This window comes from Pristis pectinata, chromosome 4 (assembly GCF_009764475.1).
Source record: "Pristis pectinata isolate sPriPec2 chromosome 4, sPriPec2.1.pri, whole genome shotgun sequence".
Classification (NCBI taxonomy): Eukaryota; Metazoa; Chordata; class Chondrichthyes; order Rhinopristiformes; family Pristidae; genus Pristis; species Pristis pectinata.
This window is the reverse complement of record NC_067408.1, coordinates 68,685,800-68,710,317: the sequence shown is the minus strand read 5'-3', so window position 1 is coordinate 68,710,317 and position 24,518 is coordinate 68,685,800. Positions and strand designations below refer to the sequence as shown.

The 24,518-nt window shown below is 40.8% G+C and overlaps 1 protein-coding gene across 2 annotated transcripts in view; it reads right to left on the bottom strand.

The window, feature by feature from the left end:
- Nucleotides 1–13,716, bottom strand: part of LOC127569448 (ribosomal protein S6 kinase alpha-3) — a 78,321-nt gene extending 64,605 nt beyond the window's left edge. The window contains exons 1-3 of one of the 2 annotated variants that reach the window (XM_052014096.1): nt 13,363–13,716; nt 9,952–10,092; nt 3,208–3,255 (exon numbers count right to left, since the gene is read on the bottom strand). In XM_052014096.1, coding sequence (XP_051870056.1) covers nt 3,208–3,255; nt 9,952–10,092; nt 13,363–13,422 — 249 coding nt within the window. In that variant the 5' untranslated portion in view covers nt 13,423–13,716. The remainder of the gene's footprint in view (nt 1–3,207; nt 3,256–9,951; nt 10,093–13,362) is intronic. The other variant, XM_052014098.1, reaches the window with a different exon arrangement.
- Between the last annotated feature and the right edge of the window lie 10,802 nt (nt 13,717–24,518).

The window sequence follows — 24,518 nt, the reverse complement described above, 5'->3', positions numbered from 1 at the left end:
TACTGTCACAATTTTCCAGTGCCATGAAGGGTTGCTTCAGAGTTGAGACAGATGTCCACCTCAAGATGTGAAATCTTGGTGAACAGTCTTCTCCCCTACACCCACTCATCAAACTGTACTAAATGCTTTCTGAGTTTGATTCTGTGTTAACAGGGAACACAACATAAGAGGACCAGTTAAGGGAAGTGAAAGTACTATGAGTAGGCCACGCTGTACTGCATGCATCTCTGTGGCACTTCATGCTAATTGCCCCAGAAACACAGGGGTTTCACACTGCTGATGTGAATACCTTAAGATAAAAGGCAGATGTACAATGTGGTTGACTGTTCTCACTAAACTAAAAGATTTTTCAGAATGTGCTATATTAATACATTGGGAAAAATAGCAATTAGTGCCACTAAATGTTGCTCTTGCAAAGATTTGAGTGATAAAATCATGACCATTATCCTGATGACAAACTGAACTCAGTAAACAAATGCTCCGTACCTTGTTGTAGTACAAGATTCAATTCACACCCCGACTATGGAAACTAATGCAGCACTAATCTTGATAAGCTCCAAATAACTTGACACAATCTAACTGAACGCAGTCAATTGCTTACATTATACAATGATGAAAAAAATGCTTTTTTGTTCATAATGAAAATATTTTAATTAAATCACATCAAGGACACAGGTCGATGTTAAATCTGCTATCTGTAACAGCGAAGACAAATGCAATCTTGATCTTTATGTCTGGATGTTCAGAAAACAAGAGGATTGAAGCTGTGATGAAGCTACTAAGATAGTCTGGTTTAGTCACAAGTGGAGCAGTATGGGGACCACACTTGAGGAAGGCTTAAATAAAAAGAGAAGGGCAGATTTATCAGATTCCCAAGATTGAAATGAAAGCAAAAAAATATGTAACTATGCAAGCTTTACCTATAGGTTAGATGGTTATTAGTGATCTGAAGCATTTTTCCAAGATGAGAATTAACTGGGTAAAAGCAAAGCTATTTCCACTTATTGGAATCTAGGATCCAGAGCTTAGCCAAAAAAATTGTGACCAGGCTTTTGACACTCCAAAATACAAAGCACAGAAGTTTGAAACTATTCCACAAATGACAACCGACGTTAGGTCAATTTTTAAAATTTGAAACTGTCAAGTGATTTTTGCTTACTAAAAATCACTGAGAAATGTGGGACAAAAGCACATATATAGATCACCCATAATCTCAATTAATGGCATAACAGACTAAATAACTAAATGGTTTGGTAGTGCTTCCACCTTCCTTTTGACACAAACAGCATCCAGAGGAGAGAATTGGAATCTCCTACAGAGAAAACTCCTTCAAAACAAATGAACTAATCTATAAATGGCCATGTAACTTGCTGTACAGAATATCAATGAAAACAATCATGAGACAGTCTGAAAAACATCTGGCTTCAGGTGGACTGATGATCAGAACTACTGATGAGAGCTAAACAATGACATACTTAGATATAAAAAAAAGTGAGAATACAGCAAAATTAACTGTTGCAGCATAAAGAAGGGGACAAATAGTATGTTTGCATTTATTGGAAGAGGATTTGTGTACAAGAGTCTTACTGATGAAGCCACTCCTAGAATAATGTGTACAGGACTGGTCTCCCTACCAAAAGAAAAATATACTTTCTGTCATATGAGGAGAGATTGAACAGGCGAGGTCTCTATCCTTGATTTCAGAAGAATGAGAGGTGATCTCATTGAAACATACAAGATTCTTATTGGGCTTCAATGGATTGATAAAATATTGTCTGGAACAAGGAGTCAGAATCTCAAGGGGTTGGCATTCATGGAAGATACAGAAAGATTTCTTTTTAATCAGTGGGTAGTGAACCTCTGGAATTCAGAAGGTTGCAGAGCACCAATCGCTGATGACATCCAACATAGATGACTAGAGTTTTGGATTTTAAAGGAATCTAGGAAAATGGGCTTAATGTAGGAAAGTGGCCAATTAGTCATGGGTTTACTGAATGGCAGAGCAGGTACAAGGAGCTAAATGGCCTATACCTGCTTTTGTTTACACTATGCGCTCAAGCACTTTAATATTTAGAGAGCTAGGAACTTTCATCTAAGCTAACAATACGCCACTAAAATATTTAAAGTTGTTTTGATAATCACTTATCTAACCTCATACGTACAAGACCACAAGAACAAATGTAATTTGAGTTAATAACAACATTTGAAACTGCTATGTTTATGATAGAAGATAAAAAGTGATTTTACAATAAGAAACTAATTTTATCTAAATAAAAGAAATTTCATTGTGCAACCTACCCAACCCCCAGGCTGGAAATGACACCTACTGGCACATTTATTATAAATAAGCACCAACCTGACTTAGATTACCAAACAAATGGATTCCTTCATAAACAAGGGACTGAGTGAATGCACTTGTATAACTAAATAACCATTCAATGCAGGTCACCAGTTACTGCAAGATACTTAAATATTTCACCTGTTGAAAAGTCCTTGCTTAGAAAAACAGCCAGTAACGTGTACCTTTAAGAATTCTCACCATTACAATTACAAAAAAAATGAGTAAAAAATGTCTCAACCTGGGCAGTAAAAATCAACAATTCGAATGTCTCATCCATAAAATGGATGACTTTTTTTTATTAATTTATTTTAAAAGCTATCAATTTTACTTTCTACTGAAAACATCAGCTGCAAAGCATCTTTAGTTACCCAAACTCTCCAATCCCCAGTCTAGAAAGGAAAGTGCACAAGGATGAGATCAAAAGCAGCCTCAGCAGACAAAATTGCAGATGAGGGAATCAGGATATAATTTACCCTGTGCATACCAGACCTAACATTAATGAAAAGCTATTCAATCCCTGGGGCAATCTTACAATTAAACCTTTCATGATGATGCACAGCTATACTCCTTTCATCAGGTGTAAGGATGGCATCATGAATCAAGAACACTTCCCTTCTCTAGATTTGCAACATTGATATCACTGATAAAACTATGCTGAGATCAGCTAACTGAAGCTATCAGCGACATGGTTGCTTAATGGGTCAGCAAGTTCACCAACTCAACTACAGTTTCACACATTCATTATAAAATTTAGCAAAATTGACTAAAGAACAATTGGCACTTTCCAGAAACTATATTTATGATACTGATTACAAGAGTAAATAGATTGTAAAAAGACAAATATTCACATGAAATCACTGACTTACAGGTTGAAGAACTGTTTCATCTTCTGACATGGGCTCATCTCCCATTTGCTGCAAAATTTAAAGAGAATAGTTACATGTATTAAATATTTTCAAAAATATAAAACCACAAATATTCTTAATTGACACATTCTTAATTTTCTAACACACATCTGTTGAATCTTCTGAATACTGTTTGATCTGAGTACTTCTAAAATGTTATTTCCAACTAGACCTCACCAATCTGCTTCTAATGACAGATAATTCACATAATAGATTAAATGTGAAATGTATTTAGAAGAAAGACTGATTCTACTCCTTCGATATAAAATGAGAATTTCTCTGTTTATTAGACAACCAAAAATTGCCAAGATCCAATGCAAAACACCAGTCAACAACTATTTTAAAAATTAATTAAATTTCCATGTTCAAATCATATTCAAATTGACTTGAAATTAACACATTTGGAAAAAAAAGCTTTCATTCCCTTCAAAAACAAACTCTTCATTACAGACAATTTATATGAGTAACCTCTCCCAAGTATGTCAGAAGCCAGTGAAGGGGTTTGAAGACAATTCATTAGGTATCATTATTTCACTCAGTGGACCAAACATTTCTTTATTTACAAATGTATTATTAAAGAATTTCTACATTCCACAGATGCAGCTCCACTAAACAGCAGGATTTTCAGTTTGAGACCAAAAGTTTTCAGTTTCAGAAATAAGACCCTAAGCTCTTAAAAGGTTATTACATTTGTCAAGACAAGAGGTCTATTAATACAATCAGGTGGACTATTTTACAAGTTAACAGTATGCAAATCATACAGAACAGATCATTTGGACATGTTGTTTGAGGTAAGATGATAGCCATGTTCCCCAACTAAACTGCAAATTACTGTGAAGCACATTGAAGCATAAAAATACATTATTTCTTTTTAATAAATTAGGAAAATAATTTGGAAGCTTACATGTCAATTCTATGTCCATGCGATTTGTGAGGAATGCCCAATTTGTCACTTCAACTTACCCCCATTAGTTACAGATCCGTAACCAATCTAGTTTACAGTAGCAGTGGAAAAAATGTTTTATCTAAATCCAGTCAAAGTCCAGAACAGCTATAAATGCACTGCTACATCTCACTATTTAGATCTTACTGCAAGAAATTTGCTTCTAGATGTTTCACAAAAATTTTAGTGATTACTCCCAATTGATGTAACCAAAGGAAATTGTGTCAAGAGATAGAACAGTGCACAAAACTTCGTTAAACCAAAAGACTATCATTTCACCAAAATCTTCTTTCCACTCCCAAGTGGATAGCCAGTCCCAATTTAAATCCACTTGTAGACAGCATTAAAAAATGTACTGAGTACTACAGACAAGATTCCTGAAATTTACTTGCTGCAACATGTCTTAGGATGTGGGCAATGCTGTAAAGATTGTATTAAATGGCAGCTACAAGCCACCTGAAGGGCAGCTATTAGACCCCCCCTTTAAGAAAAAAAAGAGGCTCATCAGTTCATACTTTCCTGATAGGATCTTGTCTTGCTCATATGCTAACACCCTTGTAAATCTCTCCTGCACTGTTTTATGGTTTCTCTATATCCTTTTCATATGACAACTAGAATTGCATGCAGTGCTCAGAGTTGCCTTATCAATACAAGCATTTTATATTTATGACCATCTTAAAACATTTGCACACTTTTCAAACTCAGTCCAAGAAATCTTAGCATCCAGCTTGTTTTTCTATGGCCTTGTCAGCCAACATCAATAATTTTAGGGAAATGTGCAATTGTGATGTAGGAGAGGAAACAAATGCAAGACTGATTAGGTAGATTTGACAGGATCATTTGAAGCACATATGAAAGATTCTTAAATCAGTTTTAATCAAATGCCAGAACACAAATCACCAGACTGAATAATTTCAATGCTTAACTTGAATTCAAATTCTCTAGCTTTGGGATACTAAACCTACTAGGTTACTGTATACATGCAGTCTCCTTAAAACCCATGTGGTGAGACTCTAATCCTATGGATCAGAGTTAGGTTCAGAAACAAAGCCCAGAAATGAAAGGACATTTTGTTAACGATTTATACCAAAATGTTAAACCCACTGTGCATATACTGTAAAAGGCACTCAAATGGAAGAAATAAGGTGAATGAGGTCTTGCCTCCTACTGCCAAAAATCTAACTTCTGCACAAAGACAATACACTCATCTGCCTTTTAGTTAAAAGAAACTTCACGACAGTGAGAATTCAAAAATGAAAAAGGAAGCCATGTATATTTATCACAATCTTAACAGGAATAAGACCTTGGAGGCTAACCAGAAGAGGAATTAGTTCTGGAATCACTGATAATGTAAACAGTTTCAAGGTCAGGGACTTGCTTTTATAACACTGACTCTATCAGTCAAATCAAGAATATCCTATACTCCATCCCTATCCCTAGGTACGTTCTGCCTCACCAACTGCAACAATCACATGGCAGTGGCCTTTGGAGCCTTCTCATGGCATAAGGAAAGTTCCTCATGACATTGTATCTAATACGTATTCTATCACAGCTTCTGAACCAGTAACTTTTGAGTACTAATTATAAGTAACACTAAGAGCAGCCAGAATGGACTGACTCAGAACTTCAATATCCAAACTGATGATATTGGAATGATCAGATCCAGCAGCTTAAAACCAAGCAAATGAGATATTATGGGCCATCAGCAAAATTGCATTCTAGCGTAAACTAACACCTTTGAATAGGCTATTACAAGCAGCCACCCACAACCATGACATTTTGATCAAATGATGAATTCGACATGATACATTAGAAGTAAAAGTGCAGATCCTGGTAATCTGAAAATCAAAACAGAACGCTAAAAATACTCAGGAGGTCAGGTCTGTGGGGGAAAAAATGTTAAATTTCAGATCAACAATTCCTCATCGGAACTTAACTGGGTCTGAATGAGGGGGCCTTTTTGGCTCAAAGAATCTCAAATGCAAGCAAAAAGCCAATTGGTGTTAGGACCTCAAACACTGCACTGGTGAAGCTCCATGCCTGATGCCCCCCACCCCCACCCCCCCAACAGCTTTGACAGGTGGCAAGTCCTTTGCTTGTTTGAGGGTTATCAACAAAGTCCAGGCCTCCAAATTCTTTACTCTAGCATGACAGACCCTAACACAAAATCCAGCTTAATGAGTATAAACAGCATACCAGTAGCAACACCACACCAAATGTAGCTACAATATTTCAAGTGGATGCACCATACACATTGCTAAATGATCACAATAGATCAAAGTACTGAATTCCTGTCACTCTAGTTATGAATGGTGATGAATAATTAACTTAACAAGAGGATAAGACAGAGCTGAATTCCAGGAAAGAGAAGTGGCCACCTTGGATATCAAAGGAAAATAAACAATGTAGAATAAACACTTCATAAAACTGAAGTCAATGGGAATCAGGGGTTTGAGGATGGTTGTGATTGTTGGGAGGTCAATCAACATAGACAGGAGTTCCTCAGGGCAGTATACCTGACCCAACAATCTACCACTGTTTACCTTGATATGGGTAGAGTAGGAGTGCTTGCTGTTGATCACAGTTTTCAACTCCAATTAAAAATTCTAAGCAACCAAGCAGTCCAAGTCCTACATAAATTCATGCATGGGCTCAAAAGTAGCAAGTAACACCAACACCCCTTAAGAACCAGGCAATGACCACATCCAAAGATCCCTTGATGTTCAAAGCCCTTGTGATCAAATCTACCTTTATCAGCCAGCATCACCACCAGCCACCAACTTAACTAAACCAGCAACATAAACATTACAGCCACAAATTTAAAGACTAGGTATTCTGTGCTGAGTAACTCATCTCATAAGTTTCCAAATTCTTTCCAAAGACTAATGCTCCCACTTCGACAGGGTCACAAGCCTATCCAGATACAGATAACTATCTATGCTTAAAGGATGCTGGAAAGCCATAGGTCACCTGACACCCCAAGAAATAATCTAGGCAATACCAACAATGAGCTCTGATTAAGTGCTCAACATATGATCAGATGTCCCAGAATGATAAATAAGCTTGACTTTGCTAAGCACTGGCATCAAGAAATTAAGCACATCACTAATAAAACTTGATTTTAAAAAAGGGGGTCTTCCAAAACTTACTTCACATCGAGTCTGGGTTTTAGATGTTCCATCAGCTATTAAGATGTTAGTTATTACTCATTTTAATCTTTTAACCAATGCCATTTAAACAGATCATTCAGTTTTTAATCACAATGCTGTTCATGGGAGCCTACTGCATCTCCTACATGACAACAGATAAATGGCTTTACAATAAACAAAGGCATTAGTTATATAAAAAAACAAATAGCTGACCTTCAACTGCAAGTAAAACGGATATCATTTGACTGCATAACCTACCAGCAGAAAACAGCTAATCTGTTAGTCAGAAATAAAGTAAACATGCAATGTGAATTCACATCCCTGTTGCTTCCCACCACTGGACAATGAATCCGTAAATATTTTAAGACAGTTGATGTGAAAAATAGTGGTAAGCCATTCATCCTTTAAACCTTCTCTACAATTCAATAAAATCATGGCTCATTTTATACTTCAAATCCTCAATTTTAAACCATGGCTATATTCTCTCCCAAACATCCATTCTTAACTCAAGCTCTTTATCTGCCTGAGTAATTGAACTCTGCACATCACCTCAGTGCTGCTTATGGGAAACATCACAGCTCTATGAAATATGTTCTATTTCTGCTTGCTCATTGAATCTCATTTGAGTCAGAAATGGGCAGAACAACAAGATACTGGCACAATCAGACTGTCATCTCAAAACCAGGAAATCAGATGTCAATCTGGAGAGAAAAGTAGCTAGGAAACAAACCTTAGCAAAAGTATTAAACACCATGACTAGAAAGGCCAAGAAGAAGAAGACAAGATTAAAACAATGAAAATATGATGAAATTGGACCAATTACAACAATTTCCCTTTTACTGCCCTGAATCGATATAATGCAATTGTTGACCAATTACAACAATTAATCTTAATTAATCTTCTCAAAGCCAGTCATTACTGCAGCAGAGCTCTCTAGGAACCAAAGGTCTCACAAGCATGCTACAGTTATCATCTTGGGCTGGAAGGTCCAACCTGTTAATTGACAGTAACAGGAATAAATGTCCTTACTTATCTTTGTTTCTGGTCAGAAAGTGGCCAGAACAGCAGAGATTCACCAAACATCCATAAACCACACTGAAAGGAACTTTATGTCACAACCTGTGCACATCACCGGGTGGCCTCCCCCTTCAGTAATTAAGCTCTGCCAAGACTTTTTAATGCACTGGACTGCAGAATGGCAATAATCCTCTCGCTGAGTAGGAGCCTCTGGCTCAATCTGAGACTCAGACAAGGAAAACAGTTTTGTGATAGTGAGGGGGCAAAGGAATATTGATGCTTTTTTTTAAAAAGGAGATTAAACAGGCTGCAAGATATTCACCATTTTGGGTGACTGTGGGTACGAAGAAAATAAAACATCTCCAAGGTTTTCTCTGTCAATCACCCAAGAGAGTAAGCATTACTTGCCATCTTTGTATGGAGGTTGGTCACAGATTTCCAGAGGACCAGCCTACCAAACTCAGTCAACAGAGCCCTTCAGGAAACTCAGTGGTGCACATCACATCTGCAGACTCAGAGTCTTGGGCAGTTGTCCAATTGGAAGATCCTTACATCATTTCTCACATTACTGGGGGAATAAAGAAACAGGAAAGCGAGGATGGCTCTCAGGTAGCTAAAATAAATTGCAAAGGGCAAAATGATAATTCATGTGCTGAATGGGATGCCAGTGTTAGCAAATGGACAATAACATGTCAAAAGTTGATCAGCAAACAGCACAGATTACCACTTGACTTGGCAAGGGGTGGGGAACACTAGCTCACCTGTGTATCACCTAAGGAAACAAAGGCCTAATGTTACAAGACAACCCCTAACAATCCCCATAAAATAAAATATTCCATCTACCCATAGATAATGATCTCAATTGTGTTGAATGGACTGTGCAAGCAGTATGTGCTCATAATATCTTCACTCTGATTAAGGTGGCAAGATGAATCAGCCTAAAATAGTTTTTTTTAAATCATTCCACAAAATTCTATCAATACATTCTGCCTGTGAACATCATTGTGGAGAGCTCAAGGCTGAGGGAGAGCTAAAAGGTTATTAGTCATATTCTTTTTTGCAAATGAAAAGCCTTTTATTAAGTTGTTGACTTGCTCAAGCAAGAAATTTCAGAAAGGTTTTACCAAAAGCAAAGTGTTAATTAAGACTATAAGTGAACTTGAAGAATCAATGATGTTAAACCAGTATATTAGTTCTTTGAATTCAAGTATTCAAACCAACAAAACTCAAAATGCTGTTGTAATGATGATGAATAAGGAGACCCTCAAACTATTCTCAAGGCATGACCTTAAGGATGTTCTCAGAAGCCTACAACAAAGGAAAATCCTCAAAACCCTACAACATTTATGAAATGAACAGTGGTATTGGTTCATATTAAAATGGACAAGTCACAGATACAACTGGACAATGATTTTATTATTCCACCCACAATCAATATCTGCACGTCCATCACCCAAATTTAATTCATCTTCCACTTGAAAATGCTAACCAGTTTTTGGCAATTTCTGTTTACACTTTCCATTGTGTATTAATATGCATCTTTTTAAACCAATTCTACATTGTTATAGAGAAATGTTCCAAAGTGTTTAAGTATACCTCATACTGTGAAGAACTGTTAAGTTGTATAGCATTACTAGCCTGACATCGAGTGGTGGAGTCACGTAGTGTTGTGCCCCTGTTTGGGCTCTCAGTTGGTTTCTGGCTGTGGAGAAGTTTACATAGGGGAAACGATGTTGACTGCGGGGCAAAAAAATACATAAAGAGAAGAAACTTCATCTTTTGCAAAAGCCAGTGAACAATTTCAGGCAGAGTATATGCAGTAAGAGACTTACATTTTGCATGTTATCACTATTATAAAGTGTTAATCATATTTTTGTATGTACATTTTATAGCAATCATGGTTTATATTTATGCTATAAATAAGTACCAACCACAGTATTAAGGAAGCAATTATGCCAATCCACACAGCCACAGTGTTATAATTTTGAAAAGCTATAATACTAAATGTATTAATCTGCTAAATGGTACATTCATTCATGCCAATTCTTTCCACAACTTTTATAAAGCCAAATGCATTTGGCTTTATAAAAGTTGTGGAAAGAATTGGCATGGAGTCATACAGAATGGAAACAAGCCCTTTGGCCCATCATATGAGTCAGCCATTAAGTACTTATCTATACTTTTCCGATTTTCCAGCACTAGCGAAAATCTTCTATTTCATGGCAATTCAAGTGCTCATCTAAACATTTCTTAAATGTTTACCTACCTCCACCACCTTCTCAAGCAGTGCATTCCACATTTCAACCAACCTCTGGTTGAAAATTCCATCCACTGCCCACCCCCACCTAGTCCTCTCAATTTCGTACCCTTTACCTTAAACCTATACCCTCTGGTTATAGACACCTCCACAAGGGGAAAAGTTTCTTACTATCTACCCACCTATGCCCCTCGTAATTCCAGATACTTTCATCAGGTCCTCCCTCAGCCTTCTTTCCTCCAAATAAATTTAGCCTATTCAGTCTCTCCTCAATGCAGCAATGTTCCATCCCAGGCAACATCCTGCCAATCTCGTGTAACTTTTTTTTTACAAAACACATACAAGAGAAAGAGTTTAAGACACCTTAAGGTTGAAAAATATAAAGCATTCCTGAAGTTCATCACAAAGTTGCCAATGATCTGGTAATCCACTTGTGCAATTTCAACTGAAGGAACAATTTCTCATCTGATCAATTATTTTACTGATGATTTCTATTCTTTAAATTGGTAATACAAACAGCACCAACTCCTAGAGATTAGAAATCAGAAGCAGACTTGAATATAGACCTTAATACCTATATACCACCCACTCCACTCCCCCACCGCCAAAAACAAACAGTTCTAACATATTGCACATAAGTGATAAAGATTGTGACTGAAGCAGCCACATGGAATATTTCCAACCTCAAATAGGCTATGTCATGAGACTGACATCAATTTGTGCAAGGTACAAGATCCAATACTATTAAAACTTTAAAAAGGAACAATTGCTAAATTTAAAGTAATTCTTAACATTTAACAAAAGCCTAAAGCGCCCCAGGTTTTGATCAGGCTCTGAAACTTCAGATTTTGGAGACAACAGCAAATTGCTAAGATTCACTTTTGCATCAGTTGTATTTCAAATGAAAACTTTATAAAGAAAATATTTCAAGTGACCTGTCCGATACTTTCCATTATTGGCTGACAAATAAATCAACAAATTCACTTGGGCTTAAAAGCTATTCAAATGAATTCTAATTTGGTTTTACGAAGGCAAAAGCAACATTACAGAATACACTGCAACAAAGTTTTCACATAAACTTTGCAGATTATAGGGAAACACTAAAGAACACAAAATCTTAAAAAATATTCTGTGACTGTAAAGTCGAAATAAAAATGCAGATCCCAGCAAATTCAATTTTTTTTTAAACAGACTAAATACGACACTTGACTTTGTAATCATGACTGAGCTGGAACACACAGCTGATTTAACCCAAGACCTGGGACACCCTATTAACAGTGACGACAAAAAAGTTAAGACAGACTCGAAATACAGATCCTCCTTCTCTGTACCCTGCCAGACACAAAGAAAACTAAGCGACAAACTCTAAAACCTGTACATGTTAATGGAATGTGCAAGGGAAATGACAGCGATGACAGAGGACAGTCACGATGAGGGGAGAGTTAGGGTGGAATCCAAGAGAGAAGCCCGAGGAGGGCAGTGGAGGAAAACGAGTGTGTGTGTGTGTGTGTGTGTGTGTGTGTGTGTGTGTACATGTGAGAGAAGAAAGAGGATGAGTCCCATGGAGGAGTGAATATGTCTGGGGGGGGGGCATTGAGGAGGGAGGGGCAGAGGAATGGTAATATGGTGATGGGGAGGAGGAGTTGGGGAGGGATGGCGATTGGGGGGGATGGCGATCGGAGGGGGGAGGGGGGGATGGCGATCGGAGTGGGGAGGGGGGGATGGCGATCGGAGGGGGGAGGGGGGAGGGGGGGAGGGGGGGAGGGAGGGAGGGATGGCGATCGGAGGGGGGAGGGAGGGAGGGAGGGATGGCGATCGGAGGGGGGAGGGAGGGAGGGAGGGATGGCGATCGGAGGGGGGGGAGGGAGGGATGGCGATCGGAGGGGGGAGGGAGGGATGGCGATCGGAGGGGGGAGGGAGGGAGGGAGGGATGGCGATCGGAGGGGGGAGGGAGGGAGGGAGGGATGGCGATCGGAGGAGGGAGTGAGGGAGGGATGGCGATCGGAGGGGGGAGGGAGGGAGGGAGGGATGGCGATCGGAGGGGGGAGGGAGGGAGGGAGGGATGGCGATCGGAGGGGGGAGGGAGGGAGGGAGGGATGGCGATCGGAGGGGGGAGGGAGGGAATGATGGCGATCGGAGGGGGGAGGGAGGGATGGCGATTGGGTGTGGAGGATAAAGGCCGATCTGATTGGGGGTGGGGGGGGTTGGGGGAGGGTGGAGAAGGAATGCCGATCTGGTGAGGTGGGGGTGGGGGTGGAGGAGGATTGCCGATCGAGGGGGAGGGGGTGGAGGAATGCCAATCGGGGGGGGGGGGGTGGGGGGGAGGTGTTGATGCCGATCACGGTGGGGAGAAGAATGCCGATCGGGGGCGGGAGTAATGCCGAATGCCGATCGGGGGTGGGGGGCAGAGAAAGTGGAGGGGAAGTCGGGGTTAGAAGAGTAGTTCAGGGGGGCATGAAGTAAGATTGAGTTCGGAGCTTGGAGCGGAGATGGACGGGATCCGGAGCTATTGGAAAGCAGGGAACAGAAAGAATGTCTGGGCAGGCGGGGGAAATTACCCGGGGGAGGGGAGGGGAGGGGAGGGGAGGGGAGGGGAGGGGAGGGGAGGGGAGGGGTGGGGGGGGCGAAGAAGCTGAGCTGCGGGATGGGGTAGAGGTCACTTCAGAGAGTGCAGACAGGACGGGGAGCAGACCGCGAGCGGGGCGCGGACAGGAAAAGTTGACGACGTCCTGCCGGCGGGTCCGGCTCACCTCGCTCTCCTTCTCCACAGCCATTTTCTGCCAGGGGTCCACCAGCTGGGCGAGCGGCATCTTCCCGGAGAGCGGCGGCGGCGGCCCGGCGCACGGGGGGATCGAGCTCAGCGCAGCGGCTAGCAGGCGGCTCGAAAGCTGCCACCGGCCGCGCTCTCCGACGCCTCCGCGGCCTAGCTGGGCCTCGGCTCCCTCCCCGCGCGTTTCCGCTCCCGGGTGCCGGATCTCCAGCCGTCGCCTCCCTTCCCTTCCCCTCCCTTTCTCTCCTCGCTCGCCCGCCCGCCGGCCGCTTCCGCTCTCAATATGGCGTTCGCTCGCAGCACTACCTGTGCGCCAGAACGAGGCCGCCCCGCGTCACCCGGACGACAGCCCCCACCCCCCCCCCAACCCCAACTCCCCGAGGGGTGTGGCCGTTCTCGTCTGCCAATCATTACGGCCACCAGGTGAATCCAACACCAAGCGGAGGGAATGCGCATCTGCAGCCGGCATCCGGTACACCTGGCTCCCCGGCCCAACACACACAAAGCCTGGGTTTTGTCACCAGCGCACATCGTTCAAAGCAGCCGCCTGGAACGATCTGCCTAGATTCAACCAGATCTGTGGCAGCATACTGGGGGAAGCAAGGGAGGAAATTGCTGGGGCCTTGGCGGAGATCTTTGGATCCTCTTTAGCCATAGGCGAGGTACCAGAAGACTGGAGAGTAGCCAATGTTGTTCCTTTCTTTGAGAAGGGCAAAGGGACAAAACGGGAGATTATTCAAGGTTCTTAGGGAAAGGATATACTCGTATTTGGAAAGGTATGGACATTAGGGTTAGCAATGGGAGGAGGTCCTGCCTCACAAATTTGATTGAGCTTTTTGAGGAAGTGATGAAGATGACTGGTGAGGGTTGGGCAGTGTATGTTATCTACATGGACTTTAGTAAAACATTTGATACATTCCTCATAATAGGCTGGTCCAGAAAACTAAGTCACATGGGATCCACTGTCAGTTCGTAAATTGGATCCAAAATTGGCATTGTCAGAGAAAACAGGGTAGTGATTGAGGGGTGTTTTTCTGACCTGAGGTCTGTGACCAGTGGTGTTCTGCAAGGAGCACTGCTGGGACTTCGGTTGTTTGTTATATAGATTTGAATGAAAATGTAGGTAATCTGATTAGTAGGTCTTCAAGTGACACAAAAATTTACTGGAGTTCTGGATAACCAGGAAGGTTGTCAAAGGATACAGCAGGATATAGATCAGTTGGAAATTTGGGCAGAGAAATGACAGATGGAGTTTAACCCAGACAAGAGTGAGGTGATGCGTTTAGGGGGTTAAATGCAAGAGAAAAATATAAATGGCAGGACCTGTAGGAGCATTGATGTACAGAAGGATCTTGGGGTGTAAGTCCATTGTTCTTTGAAAGCAGCAACAAAAGTGGAAAGTGTATAGAATGCTTGCCTTCATTGGTAGAGGCATTGAGTATAAAAGTGGGATGTCACGTTGCAGCTGTATAAAGCTTTGGTTGGGCCACATATAGAGTCTTGTATGCAGTTCTGGTCACCATGCAATAGGAAGGATATGGAGGCTTTGGAGAGGATGCAGAAGAGGTTCATGAGGATGTTGCCTGGATTGCATTAGCTATAAACAGGTTGGACAAATTTGAATTGTTTTCTCTGGAGCAGCGGAGGCTGAGGGGTGACTTAATAGAAATAAAGGTAGTCCCCAGATTACATAAGGGTTCTGTTCCTGAGAAGCCTCCATTAGTTTTTTTTTCCATAAGTCAGAAACATCCATTTTCTATAGTAACCCAGATTGTATTGCTCTACATACACTTAGGGTGAACATTTGATTAAAGAATTATACTCACTCTACCATTAATTAAAGTAATGATATACTGTATCCAATATATCCAATGAATACCACAAAACATTTTTTAGTATTAATACTGTCTTGAAAAATTATTTAAAATTTACATGAGAATTTGTGTAAAGTTAGATTTCCGTCTCGGGTGTTCTGAAATCCCGAAAGCCCGTTTATAAAATTATGAGAGGCATAGACAAAGTAGAGTCATTTTCCAGTGAGAGGGGAAAAGTTTGAAGGAGATTTATGAGGCAAGTTTTCTTACACAAAGAGTGATAGGTGCCTGTAACATGCTGCCAGGTATGGTAGAAGCAGATATGATAACAATGTTATATGCATTTATATGAGCACACGAACAAGCAGGGAATAGAGGGATACATACCATGTGCAGGCAGATAGGATAAGTTTAGGTTGGTATCATGTTCGGCGCAGACATGGTGGGCCAAAGGGCTTGTTCCTGTGCTGTACTGTTCTATGGTCTAGAGCAATAACTCTTTACCAGATGTCTTTTTGAACGTGTGTTTGTTATATGTCAGTAATGTTTCTTTCTGCAGAGCACCAGGGTGTTCACATTGTAAAAGGCAGTTCATTCTCATATTCCTGCAGATTGATCTTATTGACCAATTTAGACCATTATCTTCACCCAAGCATTAAGAAAATTTGCCCTTTTTATGTCCAGAATATGAATCATAAAAGGTTGGTTTGCAGGTGCAACAGGTTACCAAGAAGGGAAATGGAATGTTGGCCTTCATTGCCAGAGGGATTGAATTTAAGAGCAGGGAGCTCGTGCTGCAACTGTATAGGGTACTGGTGAGGCCATACCTGGAGTACTGCATGCAATTCTGGTCTCCTTACTTGAGGAAAGATATACTGGCTTTGGCGGCGGTGCGGAGGAGGTTCACCAGGTTGATTCCAGAGATGAGGGGGTTAGCCTATGAGGAGAGATTGAATCACCTGGGACTATACTCGCTGGAATTCAGAAGAATGAGAGGGGACCTTACAGAAACATATAAAATCATGAAAGGACAGATAAGATAGAGGCAGGAAAGTTGTTTCCACTGGTAGGTGAGACTAGAACTAGTGGACATAGCCTCAAGATTCAGGGGAATAGACTTAGGATGAAGACGAAGAGGAACTGCTTTTCCCAGCGAGATGCTCTGTCCAGGGAAGCAGTAGAGGCTACCTCATTAAATATATTTAAGACACAGTTAGATAGATTTTTGCATAGTAGGGGAATTAAGGGTTATGGGAAAAAGGCAGGTAGGTGGAGCTGAGTCCACGGCCAGATCAGCCATGATCTTATTGAGGCTCATGGCTCGATGGGCCAGACGGCCTACTCCTGCTCCTATTTCTTATGTTCTTATATCCTGGAGATACTCAACAGATCAGGTAACTTCTCATAAGAAAGTAAGAAAACAAAGTAGGTCATTTGGTCCTATGAGACTGAACTGCCATTCATCAAGATCATTGCTGATCTTTGACCTCAACACAATTTCCCTGCATTATCCGCATATCATTTGATCCCTTAATATCCTGAAATTTATTAATCTCTGTTTTAAACTTACTTAGTGCCAGTGCCTTCACAGCCCTCCGAGGCAGTGGAAAAACTTCCAAGACCTTATGTGTTTTATCAAGATTAATGTTCTGACCTTCTAATTTTAGCTGACATATGCAGCCTTGCAGTATACACATCCTCTCCACAGCAACATACGACAAGCACACACACCCACAGAAATACAAACACACACACACACACACACACATTAATTTAACCCATGACAACATTCTTTCCCCTTTGTTTTGCAGAATGAGGTTGCAAGAAACTACCTCTTGGGAAACAGTAGGGGCCCCTTCCAATGCCAAAGACTCACCAGCCTGGAGAAGTTGCCCAACAATAGAAGAATCAGATGAGCACTACAGTATTGGAACATAGGAAGGCGTTTGTGAATCTATGTTGATATGCCTGGTATGTCTTGCCACACAGCCTGCAAGAGATGTCAAAATGTATAAAGAAGTCCTTCTGTAATCTCCCAGGACCTCTTGTGGATTTGGAAGCCGTGGGCACTTCACTATCAGCCAGCAGTGAGACTCCCATAGTTTCATGCCTGATGGTTTCTGAGTCATGGGGTGAAGCCAGCTGAAGTGTATCTGTCTCAGCAAGTTGCAGTCCATGCCAAACAGTGCATTCATAGATAGAAATTCATAGAGTTATATAGCACAGAAACAGGCCCTTTGGCCCAACTTGATCATGTTGACCAAAATGCCTATCTAAATTAATCCCATTTGCCTGCATTTGGCCCATACCCCTCTAAACCTTTCCTATCCATGTTTTTTTAAAAGTTGTATTGTACCAGCCTCTACCACCTCCTCTGGCAGCACACTGTATTTACACACCACCTGCTGTGTGGGAAAACTTGTTCCTCAGATCTCCTTTAAATCTTTCCCCTCTCACCTTAAATCTAGTTTTGGACTCCCTATCCTGGGAAAAAGACTGTGACTATCTGCCCCATCTATGCCCCTCATAATTTTGATAACCTCTAATAAGGCCACCCCTCAGCCTCCTTCACTCCAGGGAAAATAGTCCCAGCCTATCCAATTTCTCCCTGTACCCCTTGTGAATCTCTTCTGCACCCTCTCCAACTTAATCACATCCTTCCTTTAGCATGGTGACCAGAACTGCACACAATACCAAGTGCAGTTTAATCAATGCTTTGTACACGTTTTACATTGCTGAATGCATCTAGGAGCAGAGAGTTGCCACCTGGGAATAGACAGCTGCCATCAAGGAGCAGGCAGTTATGGTCAGTGAGTTGATTGCATGCTTTTGTGCAGACCTGGAGGTAATGCAAGCAATAGTGCAATATGGTTCACAGCAGAGTGATTGGATGCCCAGTCGTGGGATAATGCCAGCAGTATTGTCAACTAAAAAGTCCTGTCCTCTTTCAGGATGTTAGCATTTTTCTATAAACCACTGGTTCTCCAAATAAAACCCTTTTCAGCTATTGTAAACACCGAAAGGAAGGGGTGAAACCTAGTAAACCAACTTAAAGAGCTGCTTCTTAGTGAAACACAAAGTAACTAGTTCCCACGACTGTATAGTTTGTAAGTTTCCTTAGACTGAAATGGTCATAATATTATTTTTGTTGATATGTTTCCCACCATGATTTCAGGCTGTCACTTCTGTGAAATATACTGCTAGGATGATGAGAAAGGGCTCAGAAAGACGGAACACTAATTGGTTTAGTGGGTGTCGTGTGGGTCACTTTATCCTTTATGCTTTCTTATTTTATACTTATAATGACACAGAAGGAGGCCATTTGGCCCATCGGGTCCATGGCAGCATTTGAACAGCAATCCCATTAGCCCCTTTCCCCTTACTTACTTTCACACATGCCCATCGACTTCCCTATTATTCGTTTTTTTGGCTGTTAACCTACCAAAGGGATAAGTTACAGTAGCCATTTAGCAAGTTTTTGGGATGTGGGAGGAGACTGGAGCTTCCAGATGAAACCCATACAGTCACGACACAAGCATACAAACTCTGCAGACACCACCCAAGGTCAGGATTGAACCAGGTTGATGGAAATGCTACCCCACTGTGCTTTTTTTCTCAGTATTATTCAGTGGGCAGGTTGACAGTGGGCCTATGTTTGATTATGTTTAGTGTGATGCCCATCCTTTCGTATATTTAAGTGAATGGGTTGATGATGAATTGAAGCTCAACCTCCAAAAGCACATGTAACATATGTTGTCTGTGCACAGTAGCTTGATGACTGAGATTCAGGTGACCTTCAGCCTAGAGTAGGTGATGCAGGTTGAACAGTTTACCATTTGTCCTATAGATTAGCTCCACTCTAGTGGGAAGTTTTTTGGAGATGAGAAAGATGCTCCATATTCCCTTTAAGGGGAAATGATTTTAAACAGGACAAAATGTGCCTTTAATGAATACTGCCTGGATTTTTACATCTCTTTGATAAATGCTGATTTGGTTTAAAATCAGTGGATTACCGCAGAGATCAGTAATTTAATTATCAAATCAATAATGCATTAAATTCTAATGCCTTTAATATTGAGTCAATGTTCTATCTTTATGTTATACCGCAATACTATCACTACATGTCTTGGGATGTGGGAGGAAAACGGAGCATCTGGAGCATTACCATGCGATGACAGGGAGAATCCAAGGTCAAGATTGAACCTGGGTCACTAGAACTGTGAGGCAGCAGCTCCACTGGCTGCACTATTGTTCCGCCCTTACAGACCAACTTGGAGGTAAACTTGGTAAGTTTGGAGGCCAAGCACTAAGTTGGTTGTTGATTCTGTTGTTGTTGTTGTTGACCGAAGTTTGTTGAGAGAGTGGGCGATAGTGGTAGAAAAGATGTGCATAATTTTACAATTTGAAGTCACGATATTCTTCAAAGATGAGATCTGTAAGGAGATCCGTAAGACTCACCTGAACTCGCCACTTGTGATTCCAGTTTCTTACCAGCACTGGACTCTTACCAATAACAACAACTTCCATTTATATGCAGCCTTTAATAGGCAAAAATCCTCAGAGGCTCCACATGAGTGTTAAAGACAAAAACTGTCACATTGCCATCTAAGGAGATATTAAGGCAGACTAATAAAAGCTTTTTCGAAGATCTATATTTTAAGGACTGTCTAAAAGAAGGTAGAGAGAATAGGTAGGTTTACAGAAACATTCCTGAAGCTTAAGGACTTGGGAACTAAAAGCACAGAGACCTATGGTGGAGTTATTAAATTTGGACATGATTAAGCAGACTGAAATGGAGGAATGCAAATTTCTCAGTGTTAAATGACTGGAGGGAATTATAGAAATAAAGAAAGGTGGGTCCATGGAAAGATTTAGAAACAAGTATGAGAATTTTAAAATCATGGTATTACTTGACTGGGAATCTAAGTAACTCACTCACACAGATGCAATGATTGAAAGGAATTTGGCACAACTTAAGGCACAGGCAACAGAAGTTCAGAAGACTTCACTTATGGCAAGCAGGTTAAGAGAGACCAACTATTCTTGCCATTTTCAGTGAGGGACAATCAATTCCAGCCTTGCCAGGGCCACCAACACCTTGACCTATATAATCCAATGTATAAAGTCATAGAGCCATACAGCATGGAAACATGCCTTTCGGCTCACCAAGTTGGCACCAACCATCATCCACACATTCACACTAATCTCAAATTAATCCCATTTTATTCTCCCAACAATCCATCAGCTCCCCCAGATTTGACCACTCACCTGCTTACTAGGGGCTGTTTACAGGGCCAGTTAACTTACAAACCTGCACATCTTTGTGATGTGGGACGAAACTGGAGCACCTGGTGGAAACCCATGTGGTAAAAGGGAGAACGTGCAAACTCCACACAGACAGCATCCAAGGTCAGAATTAAATCTGAGTCACTGGAGCTATTAGGTAGTGGCTATACTAGCTGTGCCATTGTGCCGTCTATACAGGCCAACTTGGAGGTAAACTTGGTAAGTTTGGAGGCCAAGCACTAAGTTTGTACTTGACTTGCATGAGAGAATGGAAGATAGTGAAAACACTTAAAATATGTTTTCAAAGCCTCTTGAAAAAATGTAATATCTTCATTGACTCTTGTAAGTCCCTGGCTTGCAACTAGTCAAAATGAAGATGGAGCATCCAGAATGGAATTGAGAACTTTGAGTGTATTCATCACAGGGTTGAAATGTCTAATACCAGAGGGCATGCATTTGAGGTGAGAGGGGGTAAATTCGAAGGAGATGTACGGGGCAAGCTTTTTACACAGAGAGTGGTGGGTGCCTGGAATGCATTGCCAGGGGTGGTGGTGGAGGCAAATACAATAGAGGCATTCAAGAGGCTCTCAGACAGGCACCTGAATGTGCAGGAAATGGATGGATATGGACATTGTGTAGCCAGAAGGGATTAGTTTAGTTGGGCACTTGACTACTAATTTAATTAGTTTTACACAACATTGTGGGCCGAAGGACCTGTTTCTGTGCTGTACTGTTCTACGTTCTATACATCAGGAGCATGCAGAAACCAGCAAAAATAATAGAAGTAAACCACCTTCACTACTACCCACACATAGACCCTGCAAACACTTCCTACCCTCCCTGTGGCAGATTCTGCAGATCCTACATTGGATGGAGCAGCCACCTCAGAACACACAGAGTAGAAACAATAGGAAGAAGAACACCTCAGAACAATAGCAATTTATTTTGGTAGTACCATGCCACGTTGTTGCTATCACAGTCTTTACATCAGCAAATACATTAGGCACTTTATACAATAGATTATATTTTGAGGATTGCTGATGTTTGATTCAAAAGGATGAAATGTCAGATGAAGTATTTTCTGGTATATAGCAGTGAAAAATAGGATGCTGTTCTATCTATATGAAAACAACTGAAACAGGGTCCATTTTCTTTTTCATAATTTTTCATGATATTTACTATTTATATTTTTTCATCCTACCACTCCCTTTTCTGTAACACCAATTAATTCCTGTTACTCACTTTACTACTTAGTCAAATAAATTTTTATTTGCCCACTTTAATTTATACAATTTATTCTTTTATTTTAGTTGGGGGGGGGAAGACTTAAATGATTGCCTTACTTTTGGTCTCCAGGGTGTCTCTGGATCAGGTAAAATAATCAATGTAAATATTAGCATATAATGTAGGAACAGCAGCAAGGTAAGTGAGTTGGATGCATTGAATATTCACTGTTCTCAGCACATTTAAGATTGGTAGTTCTGATGAAATTCATTTAATGCCTTCCAGCAATTGTTATATTTCTGCAAATGCATAGGAGTTATCATCTTCCAATTGGCAATCTTCTGTCTCTTACGAACAGATTAAAATTGATTGTGTATTCATGTATCATCATGCACAATGCCCTTAAGCATTTTATAGCCATTGAAGCACGTCAAGGCATAGTTCCTTTCATACAGAAAATGAACAACCAATTTCCACACTGCAGAATCCTGGAAACAACAAAATAAGTGACCAGATAATCTATTTCCAATGTTGATTAAAAGACAAACATTAGTCAGGTTACAGCAGGAAATTCTCTTGTTCTTTAACAAATAATGACATGGAATATTTTACATGTAACCGAGAAGGCGAACTGGGCTTTTGATTCAAGGTCTCAACTGAAAGTCAGCACTTTTGATGGTGCAGCACTCTCTCTGTTCTGTACTAGGGACGATAGTCTAGATTCTCTGCTTTAGTCACCTGATGTGACATAATCTCTCACAAAGGGAATCTGATAGATAACTTTCACCCTCTAGGAGGACCTTGTTATTCTTCAGATAACTGAAGATTCAACAGTGTTAGAAAAGCAAACTGGATTTCAACCACAAACAACTTCTCTCCTGAGTTTTCTAAGCCAGACAAAGCACATTGTTTTAATTACAATTTTGATAACGCTGATCTGTGTCTGATATGACTATCCAGGTTTTTCTCTGTGCAAAAATTCTCTGCTACCTTCATCAGACAAAATCACATTATAGAAAAACAAAAACACACAGATGCTTGAAATCTGAAATAAAAACAAAATGCTGGAAATACTTAGCAGGTCAGGGTGCATCTATGGAGAGAGAAATAAAGTTAATGTTTCAGGTCAATGACCTCTCAGCAGTTCTGATGAATGATGATTTTGTCTAAGAGGATATACTTTGGCTTGGTGGTAGCTTCTTGCCTCTGAATTGAATCAGTGCAGGGCACAAACCCCACTCTAGCTAAGTCTTGGATTTTAAAGTTCTTGTTATAAACTCTGCATTGATATCTGATGTGCCTGGGTTACTCTCTTGCAAGGTAGGATTTTGGGAGCCCATTTAGAACTAATCACCCCAACAGGTATATAAAGATGGTTATGGTCTGTCATACTGTTGATCATTCGTAGATCCTATAATACTTCACCATTTTGTGCATATACATGACTTGATATTATGCAGTCTTAGCTATTATTCTCCTATATCGAAAACACACCACAATATTGAACATAGTAACTACCTTTGAGAAATTTGGAAACACTGCTAATCAGGATAATCTTTTCTGATTTTATATATCTCCAGTTGATAATTAGTTCATCTTATGAAGTAGTTGGAAATGGTTCACTGATCTGTGTAAAGGGTGAGACTTGATTTATAGCTGCACTTAACTCCCAGCTGAAGTCTGCATCATATTTCTCATTTGTGTTTCCAACTGACACTTTGTACCTTGTGTCACAGGCCATGGTCTTACTAATGGGAAACCATTGCTTTTGATATTGGGCTGAGGATGGGAGGGTGGGGAGAGGGTGCATGAGCTAGGATGAGATGGGATTTTGGGCTGACACTGTGAATTGACTGCACAGGCTGAGCTTACTGCAGTGTTGTCCAATACATGGCTAATTGATAAGATATCTTTATTAGTCACATGTATATTGAAACACACAGTGAAATGCATCTTTTGCGTATAGAGTGTTCTGGCGGCAGCCAGCAAGTGTCGCCACGCTTCCGTCGCCAACAATAGCATGCCCACAACTTCCTAACCCATATGTCTTTGGAATGTGGGAGGAAACCGGAGCACCCGGAGGAAACCCACGCAGACACGGGGAGGACGTACAAACTCCTTACAGACAGTGGCTGGAATTGAACCTGGGTCACTGGGCTGGCGCTGTAATAGCGTTACGCTAACCGCTACACTACTGTGCCTGCCCTTTGAGAACTTCAATAAGGCTGATGACATTTCTAAGAATTGATTATGTGAATAGATATTGTAGTTAGGCCAGTGTTCTCAAAACTCTTATTTGCATAGCATCTGTATGATAATATTTTCTGGGGATCTTTTGCAAAAATGGTAAGATAGGAAGAATAGTGTGAAAATTTCTTCATGATCACTGTGAATAGTTTACTTCTTAGGATACTGAACAGCGTTAGACGTTTGTCAGATAAATGTACCTGTGTTATGTCTGAGCTTTCTATTGATATGAGCAAAATATGGTGTTGGTCCAGTCACATTTGAAGCTCCTGAGAAGTCCTTATTGTTAAGCATTGGACTACAGGCTCAGGCTCGTTCTTTTAGGTCTGATGCGTCACAAACACATTCCTTGTATAATATGCTTCATGAGCTTTTCTTCCACAGACTGCAACCACATCTGCAGAAAGAGTTACTAACTACTTACATTAATGGGACTGTGCAACTTAAGGTTAAGATAGTTTGTGGCCAAAAATCCATAGATTGACCAAAAGTGTAGTATTCCTGTATGCCCTGAGAGAACCAAGGCCTTGCAAACACATTAGCTGTGAGGACAGAATGACAGAGA